The sequence below is a fragment of the Ambystoma mexicanum genome, chromosome 1q, assembly GCF_040938575.1.
Source record: "Ambystoma mexicanum isolate Mex_15411 chromosome 1q, UKY_AmexF1_1, whole genome shotgun sequence".
Classification (NCBI taxonomy): domain Eukaryota; kingdom Metazoa; phylum Chordata; class Amphibia; order Caudata; family Ambystomatidae; genus Ambystoma; species Ambystoma mexicanum.
This window is the reverse complement of record NC_090922.1, coordinates 701,957,383-701,981,828: the sequence shown is the minus strand read 5'-3', so window position 1 is coordinate 701,981,828 and position 24,446 is coordinate 701,957,383. Positions and strand designations below refer to the sequence as shown.

The following is a 24,446-nucleotide window of genomic DNA, read 5'->3' as shown; positions in this document are numbered from 1 at the left end:
CTGGGCTGATATCATTGCATCATATGGCGCCCAGCCTTTTGGATGTTCTAATTTATTATGGGATCGATATTGACCGAAAACCCGCGGTCAGTCCATCGAGCCAGCCTGAGAATTCCTCAACCGTGCAGTTATCAAGCCAAGTTAATGTTTCATTACTCAGTCCTTATTCATGATATATTCATTCAGAGAGGCTGTTCCTACCCACTCTATTCCCTTTAGTGTTAACCTTTATTTGTCCTATTTTCCCCGATACAGGGGATTTAGTGTCCAGTGATATTGTAAGGGTCAAATGGGCATGGTCACTCAGTGTGTTATGGGTAATCTCCAATCTTTCTACAAAAGGGAAGTCCTTTGTGGTGATAAATAAATGGTCTGTCATAGACATATTGGACCCCATTCCCCACTTATATGTCCCTGGTATATCCCCAGTCATGCAAACGTTTAACATACAGAATGTTTTTTTTTGTCCATTCCAGCCACAAAAGCCCCTGTTAATTTGACTCATTGCTAAACGTTTGCGCTGCTGGTACAAATACTACGGAGGAGAACATTTTACGCATTTCATGAGGTGATTCGCAGCAGCATGCGTTTGAATCCCCTGCTACCAGAAGCACAGCTTTCTTCTTGATATGTAAGTATTTCTCCGTTATTTCCTCCGGCATTTCTATAATGATCTCTGCCTACTGACACCGTGATGGGGGTCGTAGATGTTACTAATCACAAGGGTTAGCCCACCAGCCATAATAATTTCCACTGAGAGTAAATAAGGGGATAACTGAGTCGCAATTAATTCCTTACATTCAAAATGACTAGGTATTCCTTTTAGCAGTCCACCCATTGGCCACCCTTGAACACCATTCAACGCTTCCCTATTAAAGAATCTTTAGCCATCAACTACCACCTCAGACGGAAGCCAACTCTCCTGCACAAGGAACATTGACCTCCCTTCCCATAATTGATAAGCTTCTTGAAGCACTGCATGTTCCATGAGCAGATCGTCAGCTATCAGGTATCTTATGGCCGTTTCACTGATTTGGGTTGCAAAATCCCCAGTAACCAAACCCAATCCCTTATCATCATTTGGGTATGCCCAATAACTGGTTGAGCCGGACATGTTTGGGGATGCTTGTGGTCTCGTGCAGAAGGGATGTGGCCTAGCAGTTCGGGCTGGACTGCCCCTTTTGGGGTGGGGCCAAGCCTGATTTGCATATGGTCTTTCCCTTCTGTAATGGCTTGGCAGGCGAAGAACGGTGGTCTGGAGGGTTGCCCAGAGCATTGCCAGTGGTTAAGATTAAGTCTAAACCTTCCAGCCATCACCTCTTTGTTTTTGCTATGTCACCCCGAGTGGGACGGGTATGCCCAGACGTGGGTCCCGTGCCTGCTGGGCCTAGAGACCCAAGCTACTCCTCACTGATGAGCCCCAACAAGGGCGAAACATGTTTGGGGATGCTTGTGGTCTCGTGCAGAAGGGATGTGGCCTAGCAGTTCGGGCTGGACTGCCCCTTTTGGGGTGGGGCCAAGCCTGATTTGCATATGGTCTTTCCCTTCTGTAATGGCTTGGCAGGCGAAGAACGGTGGTCTGGAGGGTTGCCCAGAGCATTGCCAGTGGTTAAGATTAAGTCTAAACCTTCCAGCCATCACCTCTTTGTTTTTGCTATGTCACCCCGAGTGGGACGGGTATGCCCAGACGTGGGTCCCGTGCCTGCTGGGCCTAGAGACCCAAGCTACTCCTCACTGATGAGCCCCAACAAGGGCGAAACATGTTTGGGGATGCTTGTGGTCTCGTGCAGAAGGGATGTGGCCTAGCAGTTCGGGCTGGACTGCCCCTTTTGGGGTGGGGCCAAGCCTGATTTGCATATGGTCTTTCCCTTCTGTAATGGCTTGGCAGGCGAAGAACGGTGGTCTGGAGGGTTGCCCAGAGCATTGCCAGTGGTTAAGATTAAGTCTAAACCTTCCAGCCATCACCTCTTTGTTTTTGCTATGTCACCCCGAGTGGGACGGGTATGCCCAGACGTGGGTCCCGTGCCTGCTGGGCCTAGAGACCCAAGCTACTCCTCACTGATGAGCCCCAACAAGGGCGAAACATGTTTGGGGATGCTTGTGGTCTCGTGCAGAAGGGATGTGGCCTAGCAGTTCGGGCTGGACTGCCCCTTTTGGGGTGGGGCCAAGCCTGATTTGCATATGGTCTTTCCCTTCTGTAATGGCTTGGCAGGCAAAGAACGGTGGTCTGGAGGGTTGCCCAGAGCATTGCCAGTGGTTAAGATTAAGTCTAAACCTTCCAGCCATCACCTCTTTGTTTTTGCTATGTCACCCCGAGTGGGACGGGTATGCCCAGACGTGGGTCCCGTGCCTGCTGGGCCTAGAGACCCAAGCTACTCCTCACTGATGAGCCCCAACAAGGGCGAAACATGTTTGGGGATGCTTGTGGTCTCGTGCAGAAGGGATGTGGCCTAGCAGTTCGGGCTGGACTGCCCCTTTTGGGGTGGGGCCAAGCCTGATTTGCATATGGTCTTTCCCTTCTGTAATGGCTTGGCAGGCGAAGAACGGTGGTCTGGAGGGTTGCCCAGAGCATTGCCAGTGGTTAAGATTAAGTCTAAACCTTCCAGCCATCACCTCTTTGTTTTTGTTAAAATGTAAACCTACGGCAGTAGTATTCAAACTGTGGAGCGCGACCCCAGCATGAAATGTAAAAAAAAATAATAATAATAATATTTCTTTTTTTTTTAGTTTGGAAGAAATGGGTAGGGGCGGCTCACATGGTCGGGCTGAAGCATGAAACTGTCTCAGCCACCAATAAAAAAGTGGCCCACAGTTGTAAATAGATATTCATTCCTTTAGTCACAGATTTTTTGAGTAGTACCCAAGGGGGTGCTTTGTGTTAAAAAGTAAATTGTGATATTGAAAGAATATGTATTCAGCAACAATGGTCAAAATTACTAACTGCATAGTGAAGTAACTCATCAAACTGGCCCACATTGGCCACAAAAGTGGCCCATTTTGACTGGCCCACACTAGCATTTTGCTAGGCCGGTCCGAGCATGGTGATTCATCCAAAATGGCAAGGGGGCGCACACCCAGTGGCCCCCTCACCCATTATGGAGGAGCTAAGGAGCCAGCCCTGTGAAACAATGAGCACTCCCTCAGCTGCGTTTTCCCAGCTGAGGGAATGCTCCTGGGCTGGCGGAACTGTCAAAGGGAAACATTATTTCCTTTTGTCAGTTCAGTTCCCCAGCCGCACATGCTCACTGAGCCATGCAAGGCTTCATCAGCATGCATAGCTCATTGGAAATGCTGGCCGGGGCACTGCATGTCTGTATTTGCAAGGGGGAGCTCCTGCGCCTCCTTGCACATACGGACAGAGCAGCCTGCAGCAGGGCATTTCAGCACCCACACGCAGGCCAATGGTACGTTTAAGTTAATTATTTTTTTATTTGAACATGTGTATGGATGCGTTTATGCTTGTTGTGTTATGAGTGAGTGTATGGTGATGGATGCTTGTATGAATGATAGAATGGGGTGTGTGTGAGTGTGTGAGTGTGAGTGAGTGAGTGAGTGTGTGTGTGTGTGTGTGTGTGTGTGTGTTAGTTTGTTTTGGTCAGTTGAGCTGATTTTGGCAAGTGGTGGATAGAGATATATATTTTACAAATGCCTAACTGCCTTTGTGGCACAATCCCCCTACCCACCTGCCAAAATCAGCTCTCGTTCTGAGGCGCTGTGGAGCCCAGGGGACAGGGATGCTTGCCACCCCAGCGCCTTGCATACACACATAACCATGTTGATTGTGTTAGGCCCAGTGGGGCCCAGGGAACAGGGATGGTATCTTTTTACTGGACATCTATTGTTGATGTCCAGTAAAACATGTCATGCATTCCCCCTGAGTCCCCCAGCACCAATTACAAACTGTTTGGCTATTTACCCATTTTTTTTAAGTATGCTGTACAATGCAACATTTTAACCCATTATTTAAAAAAAATTCACAATGTGAAAACCCCCCGGAACACTCTTGATTGGTTCGGGCTCACTCTCTGCGCTCGGTCGCTATGCCATTCATGGGGGAAATAGTTACGCCCCTCCATTTAAAAAATTCACCAGCCGCCACTGGCCCTCGGACTGTGTTGGGAACGGGATGGGGGGAGCCCAGGGACTGTGGGGGGAGCAGGATGGGCGGGTTACCATCGGATAGTGGTGGGAGCAGGGTGGGGTGAGCTGTTAGGGAGAATTCTCATCTATGGCTAATTTCCCTCACCCAGTGAGTCCCCCAGCAGCTTTGCTGGACTTCTGGAGTTTATTTTTTTTCCACTTGCTAAGAGTGAGAGCTTTCCCCCCACTCTTACCTGTGTTTTGCTATGTGTTTCTATCTGTTTTTGTGATTGTGAACTCTGAAGTACACCACTTCAGTAGCCCCCTTCTTTTTGTGTGTCACACAGCACCTTCAGTTCCGTGGCACAGGGTTGTCTTTAAGACTTCCCTCAACTCCATTTCTCAGGCGATTACTGTCCCCCAGAAAAAAGTAAAGTTACCATTAACTTTACTTAGTCAATCTACCACAGATCCAGTACATCCCATCTTCCATGGAGTACTGGCAAAGGTTAATTTGTATCCCTTTTTATCTGTACCTCCTAGAGCATTGTTTCGCTCTTTTAACATTTAGACTTGGCTGGTGGCAGTGGTATCTACCCTAACTTTTCTACCGCGATTATATTAGATAAACGTGGTACTGTTCTTGGCTATTATATTAGCCTCGAACATAAACCCGCTTGACCAAATCATCTTTCTTTTGGCTCTGGTTGGGTTTATTCACCATTTCTTTTTGTTAAAGTCCTTCTTGTGTTTTACTTTGCGCGGCAAACTAGGTTCGCCTTCTTTGTTCACCGCCTTTTGGCGGGCTTTCTGTTCAGAAGCCCTCCACCAGGTGCCTTGGTGTGTAGGTGGGTTGAATGTGAGGGAGGAGTGTAGTCACCCCCTGCACAGATTACCCTAGGATACCCAAATCGCACTTTGTCATGATTGGCCAGGGTAGTTGTCCGGGCTGGACAACCCCCCTGCTGGGTGATTGGCAGCCAGGCTGTGTGAATGGGTGTTTTTCATATAAAAGGCAGGTCTCTTGGGCTAGAAGTCAGAGAGTCGCCACTGGAACTACAAGGAACCGAAGAGAAGCGGAGAGAACGCCGGCTGCTGCAACTACCCTGTCCCAGTGAAGCCCTGCTGCAGTCCCGATCTATCTTCCCTTCAACAACTTAGAGAAGATCCAGTCCGGAGTCTTCTTCCCTTGAGCTTGGTGGGGATAACCAGCTCATCTTCTACAGCCAGAGGATCCTCTTCCTTGGTCGAAATCGCTGCACACTGCTGTAGTGGTCCGGATAGCCACATGAAGAGCCTCTCCTGTTTTTAAGGAGCGCACCTATTATTCCTTGTGGCTGCTGCCAGCTTCATCCCTGTGTGGTGCAGACCCCCTTCAGACGTCCTCCTTCACAACAAAGCTCCAGGAATCGTGGGTCTGCGGGAAACCAACAGGAACAACTGCCAGGGCACCAGCTGCACCACTGGAACAAGGTACTGTGTTCTTTTGAGGAAACTGGGTGAATCCCTCTTTCTTCATTTCCAAGGCTTGCCCTTGTCTTCCCTCCTTCTTATAACTTTTGCTTCCGTACATTGACAATATCCAAGTACTGTTAGCTATGTCGAATCTTGAACTGTCTGACCATGTGATCTTCGGCCACTGGTCCTGCTGTCTTTCGACCCTAGCCACGGCCCTTTGACTTTTGAACTCCTGTCTCTGAGTGTTTCTTGATTCTGCCTGCCTAACCAAAATATTGCCTGTGATTTTTGCCTCCAACTCCCTCTGGGTATCTCAAGTGCTAAGTGTGTTTTTGCCCCGGTAGCATTTCATGTCATGGATACGCGTTTGTTTGGTAGACAGAACTGTCAAAAAGTGATCGTAATCGTATTCGCGGTAACATGTTTTGTGCCTAACACCGGTTCATTCCAACACAGGGTACTTAACTTGAGACTTACTGTACAAAGTGAATTGGTTAGTCGTAGTATATTTAACATGTGTTTTTTATTGAAGTTTCATAGAAGTGTTGTGTTTATAACGAATGGTTTAAAAATAAATGTATTTATATTTTTATACCTGAAACCTTGAGTCAGTGTTTGCTTGAGTCATAGTAATTGTGGTCCCTTTGTGTAATCTCTGCTACTGCTCATATACTCTTGAGATAAGCCTTGCTGCTCCGCCACTGCTACCACTCTGTCATAGTAGTACAGGCTTGTACCAAAGGTAAAACTTGTATTGCCACCTGTAGTCTTAATTGTGTGTAGTGGTCCCTAAGGGCACTGCACAGGATTCTGCCTACATGAGCCCAGGGTGTGTGATGGAGTGGGGAGAGCCCAGGGACTGGGTAGTAGTGGGATGAGCGAGCCCAGCGACTGTGATGGGAGCAGGTGTGGGAGCCCAGGGCTACAGCCTTCTTTGATCAGCTGTCACATTAAACGTGCACCTGTTGGCACAATTGGTGTTCTCAATCATATGCCAGGTAAGATCGTAGCCCATTTTAATGAAATTCTGTGCTGAGTTCATTATAAACTTCGCAATATGGGCGGTGTTAAAATGCGGTTACGAACTTTTCAATGGGCCTTTATTCAGTGGCTCAACTCATTCAATATCTTGTGAGGTGGTAACAGATGTAATAATGAAAGGGCAAAAGATCTATTCATTATGCTCCCACCCTTTGGGCTGGACAGCTCTTGTAATAACCGCGGGTAATTCCATGCCACGTGACTGGTTTGGGTCCACTGAAGGATTTGCAGTATTACAGCGGGTTGTTTTCACCAACAATGAATAATATACTTTAAAGTACTTAGCACTCATAGGACGCCAACACTAAAGGCATAACAAGGTTCAAGACTAAAGCCCCTCATCCAGGTGATACTCCTGCACTGGTCTACCCCCAGGAACTGGATCCAAAAGCGCTGGTTGTGTCCTAGTCACCTGGATGACAGATCCCCAGGAACTAGCGGGTAAGACACCTTCAGGTTTCTCACAGTGGAAGCAAGTCAAGGCACACATCCAGATGCTAAGTGTGCCACCAAGTATTTGGTATGGGAATTTTTCCCTCAATGGGGTGTGTGTAATGTGTTAAGATCCGAAAACGGCACTCAATTTTTTAATTAGCTGATGAAGGAAATAACACTAATAATGGGCATTAAGCATTGGTTGTGCACAATTTTCCACCCCCAGGGCAACAGGGTTGTATAACGGGTCAACGGCCTGTTCAAAGTGAAGTTGTCAAAGCTGAGCACCATGTTGAAGAAACATTGCGTGCACTGCTTGCCTCTGGCATTATTTATCTTACTCAAGCAGCTCTGCAAGAATCATCATTTATCACTGCATGTAATGGTCACTGGGTGCATACACCCCTTTATCCCATAAGGAACGCATTTGATGCTCACATGGCTGCGTTCATTTTAGGGCACGAGTTTAGGGCCTATTTATTTGCCTTAACCAAAGCCATAACATTTATTTCCCAACAGATTTCATCTACACTATCCGACAACACCACCAGTGCTGCAGCTACTTCGGTGATGTCGCCATCGCTCCAGTTACTGCCCAGGGTTCTAGTTTTAATTTGGAACTTTGTCCATCGCCATCGGTGGAACGAGCCTAGGTACAGCGGTCCATACGCCGTTGTCTATGCCACTCCCCTGGCGGGAAAAAAGTAAGGGAGCTGCGGTATTGGGTACATCTGTCAGACGTCTGTAGGGCACCAAATGTCACACCCCCGCACAAATTGAGTAAATGCCAGAAAATGGATAACGTGCACTGACTGCACTATTGGATTTCACTGGTTGTATATACTTTATTGATAAAAAAGAGTTGTTTTATTATGTTTTTTAGATAGCATTTTGTGTGTTTTATTTCATATAAATGCTGCTATGTGCATTTTGCATGCTCTTCGTCTCTCTCTCTCCCTCTTTTTCTCTCTCCTGTTCTTGGTTAATATAAGATTGATTCTCAGGTGCATTTCTTGGCATAGAGCAAAACAGGCAGTCAATTTACCAGTGTACTGTAGATACATTTTCCTCACGTATATGTGCGTAATTCATTGTGTTGCTGAATTTTTTGTATATTCAATGTTTATCTTAGAGATTTATTTAGTAGGTGATTTTATATGGGGAATGCATATAAAAAGGGCGGACAAGGGAATGTTACTGGGAATGTTACTAACAGTACTAATAAGGCCCATGCCAATTTTTCAGCGAAACTGTCCCCTTTATATATTAACAAGAATATTGCACATGCGGCATATGGTGAAAATGTAAAAAAATGAAACATCTCCTGGGGTTATCAATGATACAGCAATACAAATTAGCAAGTTTACTGCAATGGTTATGCCGCTGTTCTTTCCCATGTTATTTTCTAACATGACTGCAGGGTTGAATATGTCACACAGTAGCATTTTAAAGCAGTTTAGATGACAACCAAGAAGATCCAAGTATGATGAGTGTAGGGGACTGAGCATAGATGTTATAGAAGATGTGCGCCATCCAGAGTTAAGTAATAGTTGGTACGTAGACATGCACTCAGTGGGTAAAAAGAAGGTCAACAGGAGCTGTTACATCTGTTCCCTGATACCACAAGCATCAGGGGCACCCAAGGTATTAATGCCACAAGAGATTCTGCTCTTGGAGGCCCAGTGTCTGGTCCATCTCAAAATACGCCGGCTGCACAGCACGTTCCAAACACAAAATGTACAACTTGTGATGATGGACCTTGACAAGGAGCAATGTGCTTGCAACCCCAGAAGCCCACAGTGTTTACGGAGACCATACCTCAAGTTGGAGGGAGTGAAGTTTGTGGCAGATGACAAGAAACAACAATGAGTTGCATAGCAGGAGGACTAGTGGGATTCGGAGAAAACTGGTTGAAAAATGGAATACACTGTGCAGAGAGTACTGGAATTAGCATGTGACGAAACTCACTCGGATTGAAGCGAAGGAGAAACCAGTGCAGGTGCACAAACAGGAGGAATATGAACTGTGCTTTTACAATGAAGTAAGCATATTTGTGGGGACCAACAACAAGTGCAATAAAAGATTATACATCCCAGAGCTCAAGAAAGGGACAGCAGCAGTGATGGATAACTACTGGGTGTGTGGCCAGCAGGTGTTCTAGCACCTCCCACCATTACAGAGGGGCACCTGCTCGCTGGCCTTGTTGCACTCAGCGCTTCCCATGGGGCCTGAAGAGCACTAGATAGTGGGACCAGGTGGCTTGTTGGCCTCAACACCACCACCAGTGTCAGATGCCCCTGCCACAGTTCTGCCACCATGACCTATATTCTGTATTTTGCCAGAAAAGAAGAAGAAAGAAAAACTACGGAGAAGACGAATATCTAATTATTAGTCCCAAGATTCCTCACAATTGCTCAAAGACATTGAGACTATTCAGCAAGGAAGAAACATTCTTTGCGTCCTTATTGTTACCAGGAGTGCAACAGCCGCAAACGCCAAGTGGCTCCAGATAGTGCGCTGGAAGGTGATACAGCTGGCCGATGACACTAAACAAGGCCTCAGCGCAATCAAGATTGAGATGTGAGCGATCATGCTGATGAAGTTGCAGAACAGCTATGTGTTGGACCTCCTCACAGCCATGGAAGGTGGGGTCTGCCAGAAGAATGGCGATTCTTGCAGCACCAACATGCTTCCTAATGATAACGCCGACAACAGGTCCAAATATTATAGGGGCCCTGCACACACTCGGTATCCACATGAAAACAGAAGCTGGAATTCAAAATAATGACTGGTTCGATAACCTTTTCTTCTGGGCACCATCATGGATGGGAGCGATCGTGAAGCTGCTGTTACCAGGGATAGTGTTCATGCTGGTAATCCTCTACACATGCCAGTTGGGACTTCGGTGCTGTGCTAAACCAATGCCTAGCAGTACAATGATGATGGTTTCAAATGGGGTACATGGGGGACCTCATGGTACAAAAGATATTGCTGTGCAAACAGATGACCCTAACAAACCCTGCATAATTGTTTTAGAGCAACGGCTTCACCCACCAGGAACTATCACCACTCTGCCACCAAACCCTGAAAATTACATAGAGCACTGGGTAGATCGAGCAGGGGATGGGTGATTCATGTACATGACATGCACCCGGAACAATATGCGCAGGCTGGAGCGAGCTTGCAGAATGTGTATAAAACATGGGTGCCCAAGGAAGCGTCCCCATCATACTTAGAAGCGGAAAGATTGGATAGGGAGATATGAGAGCAGGAGGAAACAAATCTGCTCATGGAGTAATTCCTTAATACAGAATTAACAAAAGGCAGTAATGTTGGGAGGCTGGGGTGCTCGTCCCAAGCCCCCAAGAGGTTTCAAATGTGACACAGGCCAAAGACTATGAGGTAGACGCTTGGGGAGCAAAGAAATAGGGACAGGGCATTGATAGGGGTTGCCCTTAGTGATCGTATATAGCAAGAGTGGATGTAGATTCCATTAGACACAAGACGCCATTTTGGTAAATAGCAGTTATCTTTAACAGGCTATTTTGCAAGTCTATGCAAAAAGGACAAGCATACTCGTTCTTGGCACTTAAGGGGTTAAATCAAGGACAGGTGCCATGCAGCAGCCAGGACAGTAGGCCCTTTTGCAGGGCATAGTTATATGTGTGAATGCGGGGGAAGGGTACGACTCGGGCGGAAGTGGGACAGGCCAGGCTCACACAGATCCATACACCTCTCATTGTTTTGTATCGTTAGCACATGTAACATAGGAAGAATGCACCCTGCAAGGCCATGAGGGGGCGAAAAGCTCCCTGCAAACAATTATCCCTCGGGCACAACCCTCTGACCCAGCCCAACCCAAACTCTAAGTTATGTTGCCCAGATGCCCCTGTCTCAGGACCGTAACATTACAGGGCATCAGCCAGTCCAAGACCCCTGACCATAAAACTGTTTGACCACCCATTTGTTATATAGATCACAGTAGAGTGTCCAAGAACCCTGTGATTTGTGCTGCGAGGTGCCAGGATGGGAAAGTAACAAATCTAACAGCAATGGTAAGAAGACTTCGAATGGCGCCGACACGGCTTGTATCGAGCAGAGGTTTACTGAGATAAGATGATCTTGAATGTAGTCTCTGCACCCATGTCTTTGGTACCAGCTGCACATTTGGCCACTGATAGGGCAGGCAGTGAATTCCATCCTTAATGGGAAATTATCAAGCCCAGCACCTGATGATGTTATGAGACGAGCCCCACGTGGAAGAAGATGGACAAGAAAAGCTGGGACCAATGCCCTGACATCCCATATGGAGCAAGCTGCCTATGTATTGGGTCACACCAACCAGCTTCATGGATCTGTACACTATGTGATGTATGCCATTGTAACGCCTTTTGACCTTATAAGCTGCCGTCTGTGTTGATTTCATTGGAGCACATTGTGGCAGCAGAGTTCTTTGCTATCGCATATGTGACTTTTATGAGAATAAACAATTGTTCTACTTGCAAGAGGTGTGAAGGGCTTTTTTCCCTAGTGGGTTGTATTTCTTCTGGTGTGAGCGTGAGGGGCTTCTTTACAAGTGTTTGTAGTTCCTTGTGCTAGCCTCCATCTAAAGTCAGTGATTCCAAACATTCTATGCAAATGTGGGTACTCTGAAATATCTTTTACTAGGGCAAGCATACCCACATATTAGCCTTGCCCTTCAATGGTAGCTTCAACTGGAAAGCCTACTGATACCTTTAGAGCTACAGCCTACTGTGTTCATGTCAGCAAATTCCATTACCATGTACTGAAGCGCTAACTCAGGGTGAGAGACAACCTCAGGTACTCTGGCCTGTAGGAGACTCACGGTCATTCGTCCAACTGGAGTGAACTATCAGCAATGCTAAAGGCAGCCTTGAAACTTGCTCTCTTTCTCAGATTGTGCACAGTTCTTGTTCATAGAGAAAACCTAAAGGCAAAGCCCAAGGGCCTGTTGATAGTGATCAATGAGTGAGTTCCAACCATAGTCATTGCCCTTCTACGTCAAATGATGCTGAGGTTCGGTCTTTTGCTCTAGAATGCTTTTCATCCTATGTGAATCCACCGGATCAATTACAACAGCCTTGCATAAAAGCTCTGTTATTGTATCAAAAAAGGTTGATGCCTCAGAGGCTGAACTGAGGGGAGTAGTGCAGCTAAGTGGTTCATGGAATATGGAGCTATCACTTTGAAATTCCAGAAAAGTTGCTACTCATAAGTAATACTTGAGGAACTGGACTTTATTTTGTTCTTGGTGCTGCAAAATGGTAAGGTACCCATCTCTTAAACTCCTCAATGGATTTCCTCAAGGATGGATTCCCTCTTGGGTTGTCGGTCCTAGCCCTTAAATGTCAACTGGTGACCATTCAGGCCTTTTGGATTCCAGGGATGTATTTAGCAAGGTTGATGTCTTTGCTTCTGTTCTTCTATGTGCTTTTCATCTTGCCAGACATCAAGGCCATGAACCAAATAATTCCTGGAATTTGCCACGTATCCATAGGATTCTTGGGGCTGGTCACACCTTTTGAACCTTCAGAGAAGGACTCCATTACATTTCTATCCCACAAGATATTTTTTTGATTGGCCATTACATTGGCTAGAAGGCTGGTTGAACTAGGGTACTGCTGTTCTCTTATCTTCTGGTTTGAGGGTTTGGTATTACAACTTTCTCCTTCTTTCAGGCTGAAGGTTGTTTCTTCTTTACACCTTAATGAGGACATTGTCTTGCCTACCTTTCTCCTTAAGGGCATTTCAGATTTTGAGAAATTAATCAGTGTTCTTGATGTATGTAGAAGTGTGAATCTGTAAATACATTGTCCTACATCTATCCATCAAACTGATGTTCCCATAGTTTTCTTTTGGTCTGGGTTATTCAGCTCTAAGCCTGAAGTTCCTACTCCTGCAGTGACATAAGTGGACAGCAGTAAGACTCAGATACAGTGGCATGTTGAGTTTTGGTTATAAACTTTTATTATCAAAATAATAAGGGTTGGGAAAATCCTCTGAAACCCTATCTCTATGAGGGGGTTTCTCTGCCTCAACAAAACTAAAGAACGTCTGTGTCAGCATGTTAAATAACCAAAACGTCTTCAGTCCTGTGTCCACAATTCTAAACTGATCCTTACACTCAAAATTAAATACAAGGTGAAATGGGAACTAATTTATGGTATACAGGTGTAGCTGGTTCTTCTAGTCCAAAACACAAAGTTGTAAGATGCAAAAAATGAAGAGAGAACCAAAGTTCCATCAGAAAAAGGGGGGTTTCCCTTCGCCTAGATTTCTTCCAGCATACTTGGTAATTGTTTCTCACGATTTCCCTTAAATTCTTTTCGGGTATAAGCTTTTCCCTTCTAGTACACACTTTCACAGTTAAGGGGGGCTTCTGACCCCTGAGATTTATGAATCCTTCTTCCTTCCCTGGTATACTCTGCTGCTAGGGTATGTTTCCTTGTTGCTTAAAAAGGTGTATGGGTCCTCCCATTTGTCCTTTTGTCTTCCTTATTCCAGGTTGACTCGGCTGCCAAGATATTGTCTTGAGTGTGAGTGTCAGATCCACTGGTTGCCTAGTTCACTAACCTGCCTGGGTTTCTCTGTTTTTTGCATAACAGTTCTTCAATATTGGGTCCACAACCCTTCCTCACTTTTATTTTGTAGTTTTGCTTTCATCCAGTGTGAGTGTCAGATCCACTGGTTGCCTTGTTCACTAACCTGCCTGGGTTTCTCTGTTTTTTGTATAACAGTTCTTCAATATTGGGTCCACGACCCTTCCTCACTTTTATTTTGTAGTTTTGCTTTCATCCAATTTATTGAAAATGTGCCAATATTGGGTCAATACTCCTTTCTCTCTTTCACTGTTAACGTTGTTAGGAGTTTATTGCTTTTGCTTCAGCTTGTTCCATTAACAATCTTACTCTCAGAAACAATACTTCTGCCTGTACTTGGGCTTCTTCAATTCACAATGTTTGTTACAATAATAATATATCTGCTTCCCCTTAGGCTTGCTCCATTCACAACGTTTGTTTTAGTAGTAATAGCTCTGCCTTCACTTATGCTTGTTCTGTTCACACTGTGTGTTTCAGTAATAATATCTTTGGGCCTCATTAGAAGTATGGTGGAGTGGGAAATATTTGCAATAATGGAATTACTGCCAATATTCTTGCTCCGCCATACTACGAGTATGGTCCTGGAGTGGAGGATTTATCTCCAGCCTCATGCTGGAGGTAAATCCGCCAACTCTGACGAAAAATTGGCAAAATCAGCAGAATTACTGCAGCGATAATTCGACCCAAAAAGTCTGATAGAGTCCTATAGAAAATTGTAATTTATACTGCCACTTGTAATCCAGCAGTAATTCTGCCGGTCCAAGTGGCGTTAACAGTAATTCAGTTGGGCAGTATTCCGGCAGATTTACTGCTGGAATACCACCCAACTCATAATGAGGCCCTTTGTCTGTGTTTAGACTTGTTTTGTTCACACTGTTCGCTTCAATATTCAAGTCAAGTATAGCTTTATTTTCAGCATAAAGCCATAAAAGCATACAGATTCGCAAATACAACACATAACTTTGACAACTTAAATAAAAAGAAGCATGACATGTAATTTAAAAATACATCAATGTAATACTTTATACAAAATACAGTTCCAACAAGGCAATATGTGTATTATCAATAGCTATTTCGATGCCCCCCTACTGAATTGGCATTATCCATCAAAAATGTCAAGCACAATTGACTACCCTATAATAAGTCGGTATTTTAAGACTTTTAAAAGAAAAACCTCTGATATCTTAGATTGGGGCGAGTAAACCCGTAGTCCCATCTTCAGATGGGGAGAGTAAACTCGCAGCCTCAAACTAAAATTATTTCAGACTCAATGGTGACTTTGCAGGGGGGTTCAAACATAAACTCAAATAGCGGTGCAAATCTTACATCTACATAACCAAGCCCGGTGAATATAACTTGCAATATTTTAACACAATAAAGATTAGCGGTGCTTTTACAGGATTTTACAGCATCCGTTACTGAGCATACACCCTCACTTTGTTATAGCGGTTTCAAGGACCGTCATCTTACCTGTTCCCATGTTTGGCACGGAAATAAAAAGTGCACAATTGCTTCTTCTCCCCCTCACTTAAAGGGCAGAGACCCTCCCAAGCAATTTTCTATGATTGGGTGAAAGCTGTAATATTAAGTGTCCCCATCCTAAAGTTAATACATAAGGCATGCACATATGATGGTTTCAAATAATGCAAGAAGTCTTCCTGGCCAAATTCAGGTTTGCATGATAAATAATTGGAACTCAGCTTTAACATACCTGCAGCTTCCACGATTTTACTCCTGGTTAGGGCAGTAACTTTATCCCTTAACCTGGATTTATCACCCTTAAAAATGCAATGTGGGTCCACCCATAACACTGTTTCATTAAGGCTATATAACATCTTTTTCACGTGGGCCAGCCAGAGGATGCTGTTGCCTCCTTCTAAGTCCCTTCTGTGCTCCAGAGCCTTATCCAAAAGAGTACAGGGTATAGCGCCATCTGGTCTTCAATCCGGTGCACATCCGTTTTCCAAGTGCAACAATGCATTCGGGGTGCCTGAAGGTATCTGATGGATTTGCTCAAGGTGTTTATTTTCCATGGCAGTCAACATTTTTGGAGTAACATGACCCCAGAGTTCAGCACCATAGAGACATGCGGGGATGACAATAATAATGTCTCTGCCTTTCCTTAGGCCTGTTCTGTTTACACTGTTTATTTCAGTAATAATGTCTATGCCCTTACTTACGCTCATTCTGTTTACATTGGTCGCTTTAGAAATACTATCTCTAGTTTCATTCACATTATAGGTTCCATTCACAATATTTGTTCCAATAATACGTTCTAGCATAGTAAACAGCACACAACATTCGTTCAGATGTGTCCTGGTAACCCAGCCATTCTTCTTGGGCTTACCGGTCTGCAAAGCTCCTTGTGTCTCTTCGGTGTCTTCGCTCCAGTGCCTTTGGTTGAAAATGCGTTCGGTTAGTGCTTCTCTTGCCGCATCGTCTTCTTCTCCCTTCGGAAGCTCTGGCTACTTGCAGTTGTAAAGAGGTGAACTTCTCACGTCCTGACTCTTTGGTGCAGTGTGTCCGTTGGCCTCTGCAATTCGGTCTGCAGCTTCTGCGCCTTCAGTCTCATTCACAGTCTCTGCACCAGTCAGCTGGCTGTCAAGTCTCTGGCTCTCTCAATCTCACTGATTTGCCTCATCTTTGTGGGTTTTAAAAGTCTCAGTCTTTCTCAATGATCTAGAGCGTGGCATAGGTTGACTGTGCCTACTCATCCTCATTACTCCATCACTCTCCCTCGTCCCAGTACCAAGACAAAGCTGCTGCTACCCTCGCTAAGGAACTTAATGATCTAGGTTTCACACAAAAGTCTCGAGCCCTACGCACTCCAAAGGTTGCACCCTGGACTGGGTCGCAGACCTTAATTGTCTCACCACTATCACCTCCAACATAGCTCTGCCGTGGACTGATCACAATTGTATTGAATTCACCTTACCCATCTGCTTAAGCTCCAAAACCCTCACCCCTAACCCCAAGCACAAGTGAGAAGCTCCAAAAATGTGGATAACCTTCGCCCTTACCTGAATATCCCAGCACTAACCCCCCCACATTATCCAACGATCCTAACACTCTAGCAGACATCTACAAAGATATTCTCACTAAAGCCGTTAACTCCATAGCGCAACTTGAATGTAAATAAGAAAAAAGTCTCTGCACGCCAACTCCTGGTTCACTGAAGAACTGCAGTCCCTATACACGTGCAAAAAGGGAGGCACTAAAAAATGGGCAAACCAACCCTAGCAACAATGCCAAGAACTGCTTTAACCTGATCTCCCGCCAATACAAAGATGCCATCACGAAAGCCAACTCTTTCAATGTCCGCATCTTAAACGTCAAATCGCAAACAAAGGAAATCTTCGCCATCTTTAATGAACTCATCTCTCCTCCCAAAACCCCAGATGAGATCGTCTGAGATGAAGCCTGGTGCGCCAGTATTCAATCTGTCAGGCTAAACAAAATTGATCTCCTTCAACAACAAAAAATTCAGGATCATTACAAAGCCCTACCTCACCATCTTGGGCTCAAGCAAACAGACCCCACTCCGTCTCCAACAAACTCCACCAAACCCTTCTTCTCTTTCAGAGACATCACTGAATTTGAAGTCACCAACCTCCACAAAAACTTAAAACATTTTATGTGCAAAGGGGACATCTATCCACCTAAGCTTATTAAGGACTGTGACGACTCCCTCGCTCCGCTGACAGCCTTCATTAATGTCTCCTTCAGAACTGGTATTATCCCTGCAAACCTCAAAGAAGCTTGGGTACGCCCCCTTCTTAAAAAGCCCACTCTAGATTCCTCGCAGCCCAATAACTACTGACCCATTTCCACTGTGCCTTTCCTCCTCAAGAATTTGGATAAAGCTGCCCACAGCCAGATCCAACACTTCCTTGAAGCCCACTGTATTCTCGGGACAAGGAAATCTGGCTTCCGCAAAGGTCACAGCACTGAAACAGCCTTGGTGGACCTAAAAAATCAGATCACCCAAATCATGGATAAAGGCAAGCCAGCCCTCTTGTTACTCGTAGACCTCCTGGCTGCCTTTGATCTGGTGGATCATAAGACACTCACTTCACACCTCACCGATTCAGCTAACTTCTCCAAAGAAGCAGCTCTATGGGTCACCTCCTTCTTGGAAGGCAGGGCAACAAAGGTGTTCTCTAACATAACTAAAATAGCCCCACCACCATCCACTGCGGAGTCCCACAGGGCACTTGCACAGCACCCACACTATACAACTTGTTCACGAAGCCCCTCTTCGACAAGCTTGACGCCCTTGGTATAGTGTATACCAACTATGCTGACGATACCCAGGTACTCCTACCACTCTCTGGCTCGTACAATAAAGATGCTGAAGCACTTCATCTAATATACAACACCATCCAGAACTGGAAGGCGGCCAATGGCCTCCACCTCAATGGGGAGAAGACCGAAATCATCATACTAGGTCAAATAACTACATTAGCCAAACTCGACAAGCTGTACTCCAACTTCACCATTGATAACACGATCATCCCTGTCTCCACATCTGTGAAGACCCGAGGGGTCTACATAGACTGTACGCTATCTATGACGGGGCAGGTCAGCGCCATCACCTCCGCCTCAGCACACACCACAAAGCTCATAAATGCAATAAAACCATACCTATCCAAGCTGAACTGTCTATCAATAGCTAGAGCAACTATTGGTGCTAAACTAGACTATTGCAATGCCCTCCTAGCAGGTACATCTGCAAAAATCCTAAACCGACTCCAAATCATGCAGAACAATGTGTTACGAGCAGCATTAAGCATTCCCAAAAGGGAGCATATTTCCTATGCCAGACAGGCAGCTCGCTGGCTCACAGATAAAGAGCACATCACTTTCAAAATCCTCACCCTCACCCACAAATTCCTCACCCTCACAGCGCCATCATATCTTTTAGAGACAATAACAAAATCCACCTCCACACGACCTACCAGGACTCTCTATGCTAACCAACTATACACCCATCACATCAACAGGGCCAAAGCTGGCGGGTTAGGCTTCCCCTACATAGCCGCCAAGCTATGGAACGCACTACCCACAGATATCAGAGCTGAAAACTCTCTCCTTGCTTTCCGATAAAAACTCAAAACCTCCCTTTTCATCTAACCCACTGTATGCACTGCTTACCTCCCTTTTCATCTAACCCACTGTATGCACTGCTTTGTTTCATGCCTGTACTGAAAATTGCAAAGTGTCACTGTACCTGTAACCAAGAAATCTGTCTGTAACAAGCGCCACGATGCCTCCGGGCTGTTGCGCGCTTTACAAATGCGAATAAATAAATACCAAAAGGAGGGGGTGGATAACTGAAGTTTTGTGCTGTGGATATTTATGAAATCAGTATCAACTTTACAGTAGGCCATGTAGTAATGTTGCAACGGTACATGATTGTCATCAAAAGGTATAACTGAGGGGTTTTCTTGTTTCAGTCTTTGTTTGTTTCCCTAGAGATTGTCTCTCCCATGTGGCCCTCCTGCAGATAGCCACCTCCAGGGTCAGAGTAAGGTAGCTTCTACCTTTCCCTTACCATGTTAGAGAGGCTTAGTTGTCAGATTGGTAGCAGTGGCTTCATCTAACAATCTTCTTAGTGTACAAGATTGTTCAGCTCCCCTTTTATCTGGTATGCAGTTATGTGTCTCTCATGGAGTTTCTGCAAGCTAGGCTGCCTTCAGGGGTGCTTTATTGGCTGAAATCTGCATATGGCTAGCTGGTTCTCCCGAGGCACTTTAATATCTCACTATAAGGTGGCCTTGGTTGATTCTGCTACCTTCTTTCAGGCCGCTCGGCTGGATTGGGTTAATCACTGATGGACTTGAATAAAACTAGACAGGTGTGCAGTAATCCTGTTTTATATGCTTACTGGTTCAATAGTTCGAGCACATCATTATACCCAACATACAAAAGCAAACACTTCAAACCAGGAAACATACTGTTTGTATACATTTATACAAGATGAGATGCCAAATATATTTCCCAAGTATGAAATTCCATGTAAACGGTACTCACCAGAAACCCACTGAATCCATATGAGATCATATTTCTTTGTGTCAGGAGTAAATTCTTGTAGGCTGTAGCAATAAAGAGCTTCAACTTTGTCCAGTTCTTCTTCCATGTAATTTTGGGCCTCTTCCAGAAAAGGCTCCATCATGTCAACGAGTTCAATATTGTCGAAAACGGGTGATAGGACGTTTTTACTGACTCTTCCAATCCCTGAACCGCAGTCCAAAGCATATTCAGTGCGAGCCTGTCCAGGACCCTATTGAATGAAAATACAAAAGTTTCAGAAGGTTAAAACCCCAAAAACACATGACGATTTTAGCCAACATTGGGCCGCATTACAAGTCCAGCGGACTGTAAAACTGGGCCTCATTACGAGTACGGCGGTAACCCTGGCGGTGTTACTGGCGGGTTGCCGCTGGGCTTGCAATATTTACCAGCGCCTGCCTTACCGGTAACACCAGGGGATTACAACTATAGCGTTCCGGGAAGTCAGGCGCCGGTAAATTGTAAATCCCCATTCCCATTTCAGTCTGACAGGACTCAAATGGGAATGGGGACCACGGGAACACCAGCACCGTTAATAACAGTGCCGGTGCTTCTGTGAAACTCTGCGGGTGGGTGCCATTCCGCCCGCCAGGTCTGACCCTGGCGGGTATAACGGCACCCGCCCACAGAGTCGTACTGTGCCGGTCTGGTAACAACGGTGCCGGTAGCCTTACCGGCACCGTTGTTACCAGAACGGCACAGTTGTAATAAGGCCCACTGTCTCCACTGCCTGAGACATTACAAGTCCCGGCAGCTTGGGATATCAGGCGCCGGAAAATGTTGTTCCCCATTCCCATGGAGCCCCATAGTACTCCATGAGAATGAGGAGATGTAAGCACCAGCACCGTTGCTAACGGTGCCAGTGCTTCTATGACAACACTGCTTTTCGGGGCCGTTGCGCCCAGCAAGTCAGACTTGGTGGGCGCACAGGCCCTGGAAAGCAGAGTTGTAGTCTGCCGGTCTGGAAAGGGTGCAAGTACGTTGCCACCGGCACACTTATTTCCATACTGGCAGACTCGTAATGAGGCCCATTATACCAGAAGAGACTCTGTTTCAGGGAGTCAAACATGCTGAAGTCACTGGAGGGAGGTGGAAGCATTACTAGCCTTATATAATTTACTGTTTGGCTAGTAACATTTCAGTCCCTGGTGATATTCCCTGCACATTGATAATAAGGGGAGATTATTCCCAGTTTTTGAGCACAACCTTTCCTTTTTCTTTGGTGCATGGACAGGGGGGGCACCTTGCCCACAAGCTAAAAGAAGTACATGAACCATGTTGTATAGAGACAAAGTAAAAGGGAACCTGAGTGGGGTGTAGTCCTGTGGTAGGACTGCAGCCCCCTTGAAATATAAAGTGGAATTGATTTGTATGTATTTTGTGTGAAAGCCAAAGGACAGCTTCTTTGTTGGGACCACTAGACCAGTTCCCCAGATAAAGGTGTATTTGTATTTGTGCATCTGCAACGTCTCCCAATGTTCAGTGGTACCACATTAATATCAGGGGACCAGAGAGGGCCTAGATCAGTGTGGAACCTTTCTCTACTGCGACTATGCAGATCAAGTAGCATAGCCAGTCTGTTTCCATGCTGAATTGTCCCTCAGGAAAACAGATGTTATTGCACCATTCAGAGAACCCCTTTCCGGATTTAACAGACAGAGGTACTTTGGCATATGGAACAGATCAGAAGGTCAGAGTCAGGCAACCTCATCATGAGAATGGTGGTAATGGCAAAATAAAGCGTCATTAACAACATTACTGCCATGTTAAGTGCTCCTCTAGATTAGAAATATCGGGACATATGGGAGAAAATACCACCAGCATAGGAGTGGATGCATTTCCTACAGACAAATTGAGCTATTATAGGAGGCAGGATTATCACTAGCGATAAATTCATTCATGCACATTTGAGTCTTTATTTATTTATTTATTCACATGTGTTAAGCGCACAGGCAGCCCAGGGGGCATCGTGGCGCTTGTTACAGATATGAACATGACTTGTTATACACACAGAAAAGTCATTACTTAGTTGCAAGAGAAAAAGTAGTAGCTACAGGAGAGGGGGAGAAGAGGAAGGAGGTGATCCAATTTGTGGCTTGTTTGGAGAAATGTGCGGCCTGAGTGAGATGGTTCGTGAGGATGGCGTGATTGACTAAATCAAATGCCGCCGAGCGGTCTAGGAGGAGCAGAAGGGCCGTCTTGCCTTTATCTAAGATCAGGGTAATTTGATTCTTCAGATCTAGTAAGGCGGTTTCAGTGCCATGACCTTTGCGGAATCTGGACTGCCTTTTACCTAGGACAGAGTTATTTTCCATGTAGGCCTGTATCTGCATGTGTGCAGCTTTATCTAGGATTTTTAGGAGAAATGGAACCGTAGTAATGGGCCGATAATTATTAGGTTGGGCAGGGTCCATGGTTGGTTTCTTTAAGAGTGGGCGCACCCACGCCTCTTTAAGGCTGTCAGGGACTTTGCCCGTCTTGAATGAGGCGTTAATGAATGCTGTGATGATCGGTGCGAGGGGTGCTGCACACTCTTTAATGATGTTGGGGGGGCATATATCACCTTTGCATTGAGATGGTTTGAGCTGTTTGAGGATGTGGAGAGTATCCGACTCAGTGTTTGGAGAGAAATTGAATTTGGAGGTGTGCTTATCTTTGGCGGTATTGACGGAGAGGGTCTGTTGGGGGTGCAGAGCCTTAAAGTGTTCTGCTATTTTATTTTGAAGAAGGTCTATTTTATTTAACATTGCTGTTTGAATGCTATTGCACCAGGCCTCATCCTTAACAATCTCATCTGTGCAGATTGGGGGGGTAGTGAGCTCTTTAAAGATGGTGAAAAGCTCTTTTGAGTGGGAGTTGGCTTCCATGATACATTTATTGTAGGTTTCTGATTTCGCCTTGAATATGGCATTTTTGTATTATGGAGAATACCTGTAATTTATAATCTTGTGGACGTACTGCAATAACAGGTGGTGGTATTCATAAATGGGTTGGTGGTAATACAGCCAACATCGCAATGAGGCTACAGGATTTTTCTTACATCTGTAGGGTGTTTGATCCAGTTGCCAACACCCACACTAGTAAAGCAGTGTTACTCAGAACAATGGAGCTTCTCTGCATGTGTTCAGTGATGGTAACAATATTTTTCAGAGGTCCTAAAGTATGTGTACTGAACAACACCATCCAACCTGCCGTTAATTAACATTCTTTGCGTGTTATGTTATGTTGATTTATACCGTGCACCGATACCACCCAAGGGCAGTCTCCAGGCACACACGTGGCTGTACAAGAAAGAGGACAGGGTTGATAAGTGAGGGAAGAGTGATGGGATAGGTCCAGAACCAGGAGAAAATTGCGTCTGTCTGTGTTGGTTTGCAGATGGTAGGTTGCGTGCACTGGCTTGTTGTATCCTTACAGGTAAGGTTCAATGCCTGGGATGTCTTCTGTGTAGCTGTTGTGTTGGGGTGCGCCTGCGTGTTTTATGTGTAGATTGATGGTATTTAGGGTTTTGCGCACTGGCTTGTTGTATCCGTACGAGTAAGGCCCAATGCCTTGGATGTTTCTATGTGATTGTTATGTTGGGGTGTGTATGTGTGTTTTATGTGTAGATTGGCAGGTGTTTAAGGTTGTGCGCAATGGTTTGTTGTGTCCATACAGGATTAGGTCCATTGTCCGGGTTTGTTTGTTGTAAGTGTGCGTTGCTTGAGTTGGGTGTGTGTTAGGGTAAAGGTTGGCTAGCCCAGTGGGCATATATAGTGTTTGGGTGGTGTATTTTAGGAAGTAGAAGCGGGGTGGTTAGTGCTTTGGCTACTCTGTGTAGCTAGTCTAGACAGTCCTATCTGGTGTGACAAATGACTAATGGTAATGGCTAATCCCCACAATTCTATGTTAGTGTGACACCTGGTTAATCTTCACATCTCTATCTAGAAGTGAAGCATGGTTGAACTTCACAAATCTATCTAGGCGTGACACACGGGTAATCTTCACCATTCTATCTAAGTGTGATGCGTGGTTAATCTTTACATTTCACTCTAAGTGTGATGCATGGTTAATCTTCTCAATTCTATCCGAATGGCATGCATGGCTAATCTTCACAGTTCGATCCAAAGGTAAGGCCTGGTTAAACTTCACAACTTTACCCAGGTGTGACGCATGGCTAAACTTCACAATTCCATCTAAGCGTGATGCATGCATAATCTTCACAATTCACTCTAAGTGTGATGCATTGGTTATTCTTCACATTTCACTATAAGTGTGACGCATGGCTGAACCTCACAACTCTATCCAAATGTGATGCATGTCTGAACTTTACAATTCTATCTGAATGGGGCACATGGATAAACTTAACATTTCACTTTAGGTGAGATGCATGATTAATCTTCACAATTCTATCTAAGTCTGACGCATGGGTAAATGGCAGATATGGCTAAATTTCTATCTAAGTCTGACGCATGGGTAAATAGCAGATATGGCTAAATAACGTAATGGGAAGTGGGAATGACAGGCAATCTCCCCGATGTTGATGACATGTCTACTCTTGCAGTCTAACGTACCCCAGAACAGTCTTGTGCAGGGAAAGTCCACTCGGACACCTCCTTTGAATTATTTTAAAAAGTAATTCCAGCAGACTGCATTTCTTATATGTCATGGAAGATCAGTAGATGTGGAAGTACGACCCTCTTTTTACAGTTTAAAAATAAAGGTTGATAACAAAGATCCTCCTTTTGTCCCTAATACGAC

General features: G+C 45.2%; 1 protein-coding gene across 1 annotated transcript in view; it reads right to left on the bottom strand.

Moving 5' to 3' along the window:
* The window catches only part of NTMT2 (N-terminal Xaa-Pro-Lys N-methyltransferase 2), a 253,816-nt gene that overhangs the window by 59,298 nt on the left and 170,072 nt on the right, over window positions 1-24,446 (bottom strand). Inside the window, exon 3 of the mRNA XM_069641309.1 lies at window positions 19,668-19,917. Within this exon, the coding sequence (XP_069497410.1) occupies window positions 19,668-19,917 (250 nt within the window). The remainder of the gene's footprint in view (window positions 1-19,667; window positions 19,918-24,446) is intronic.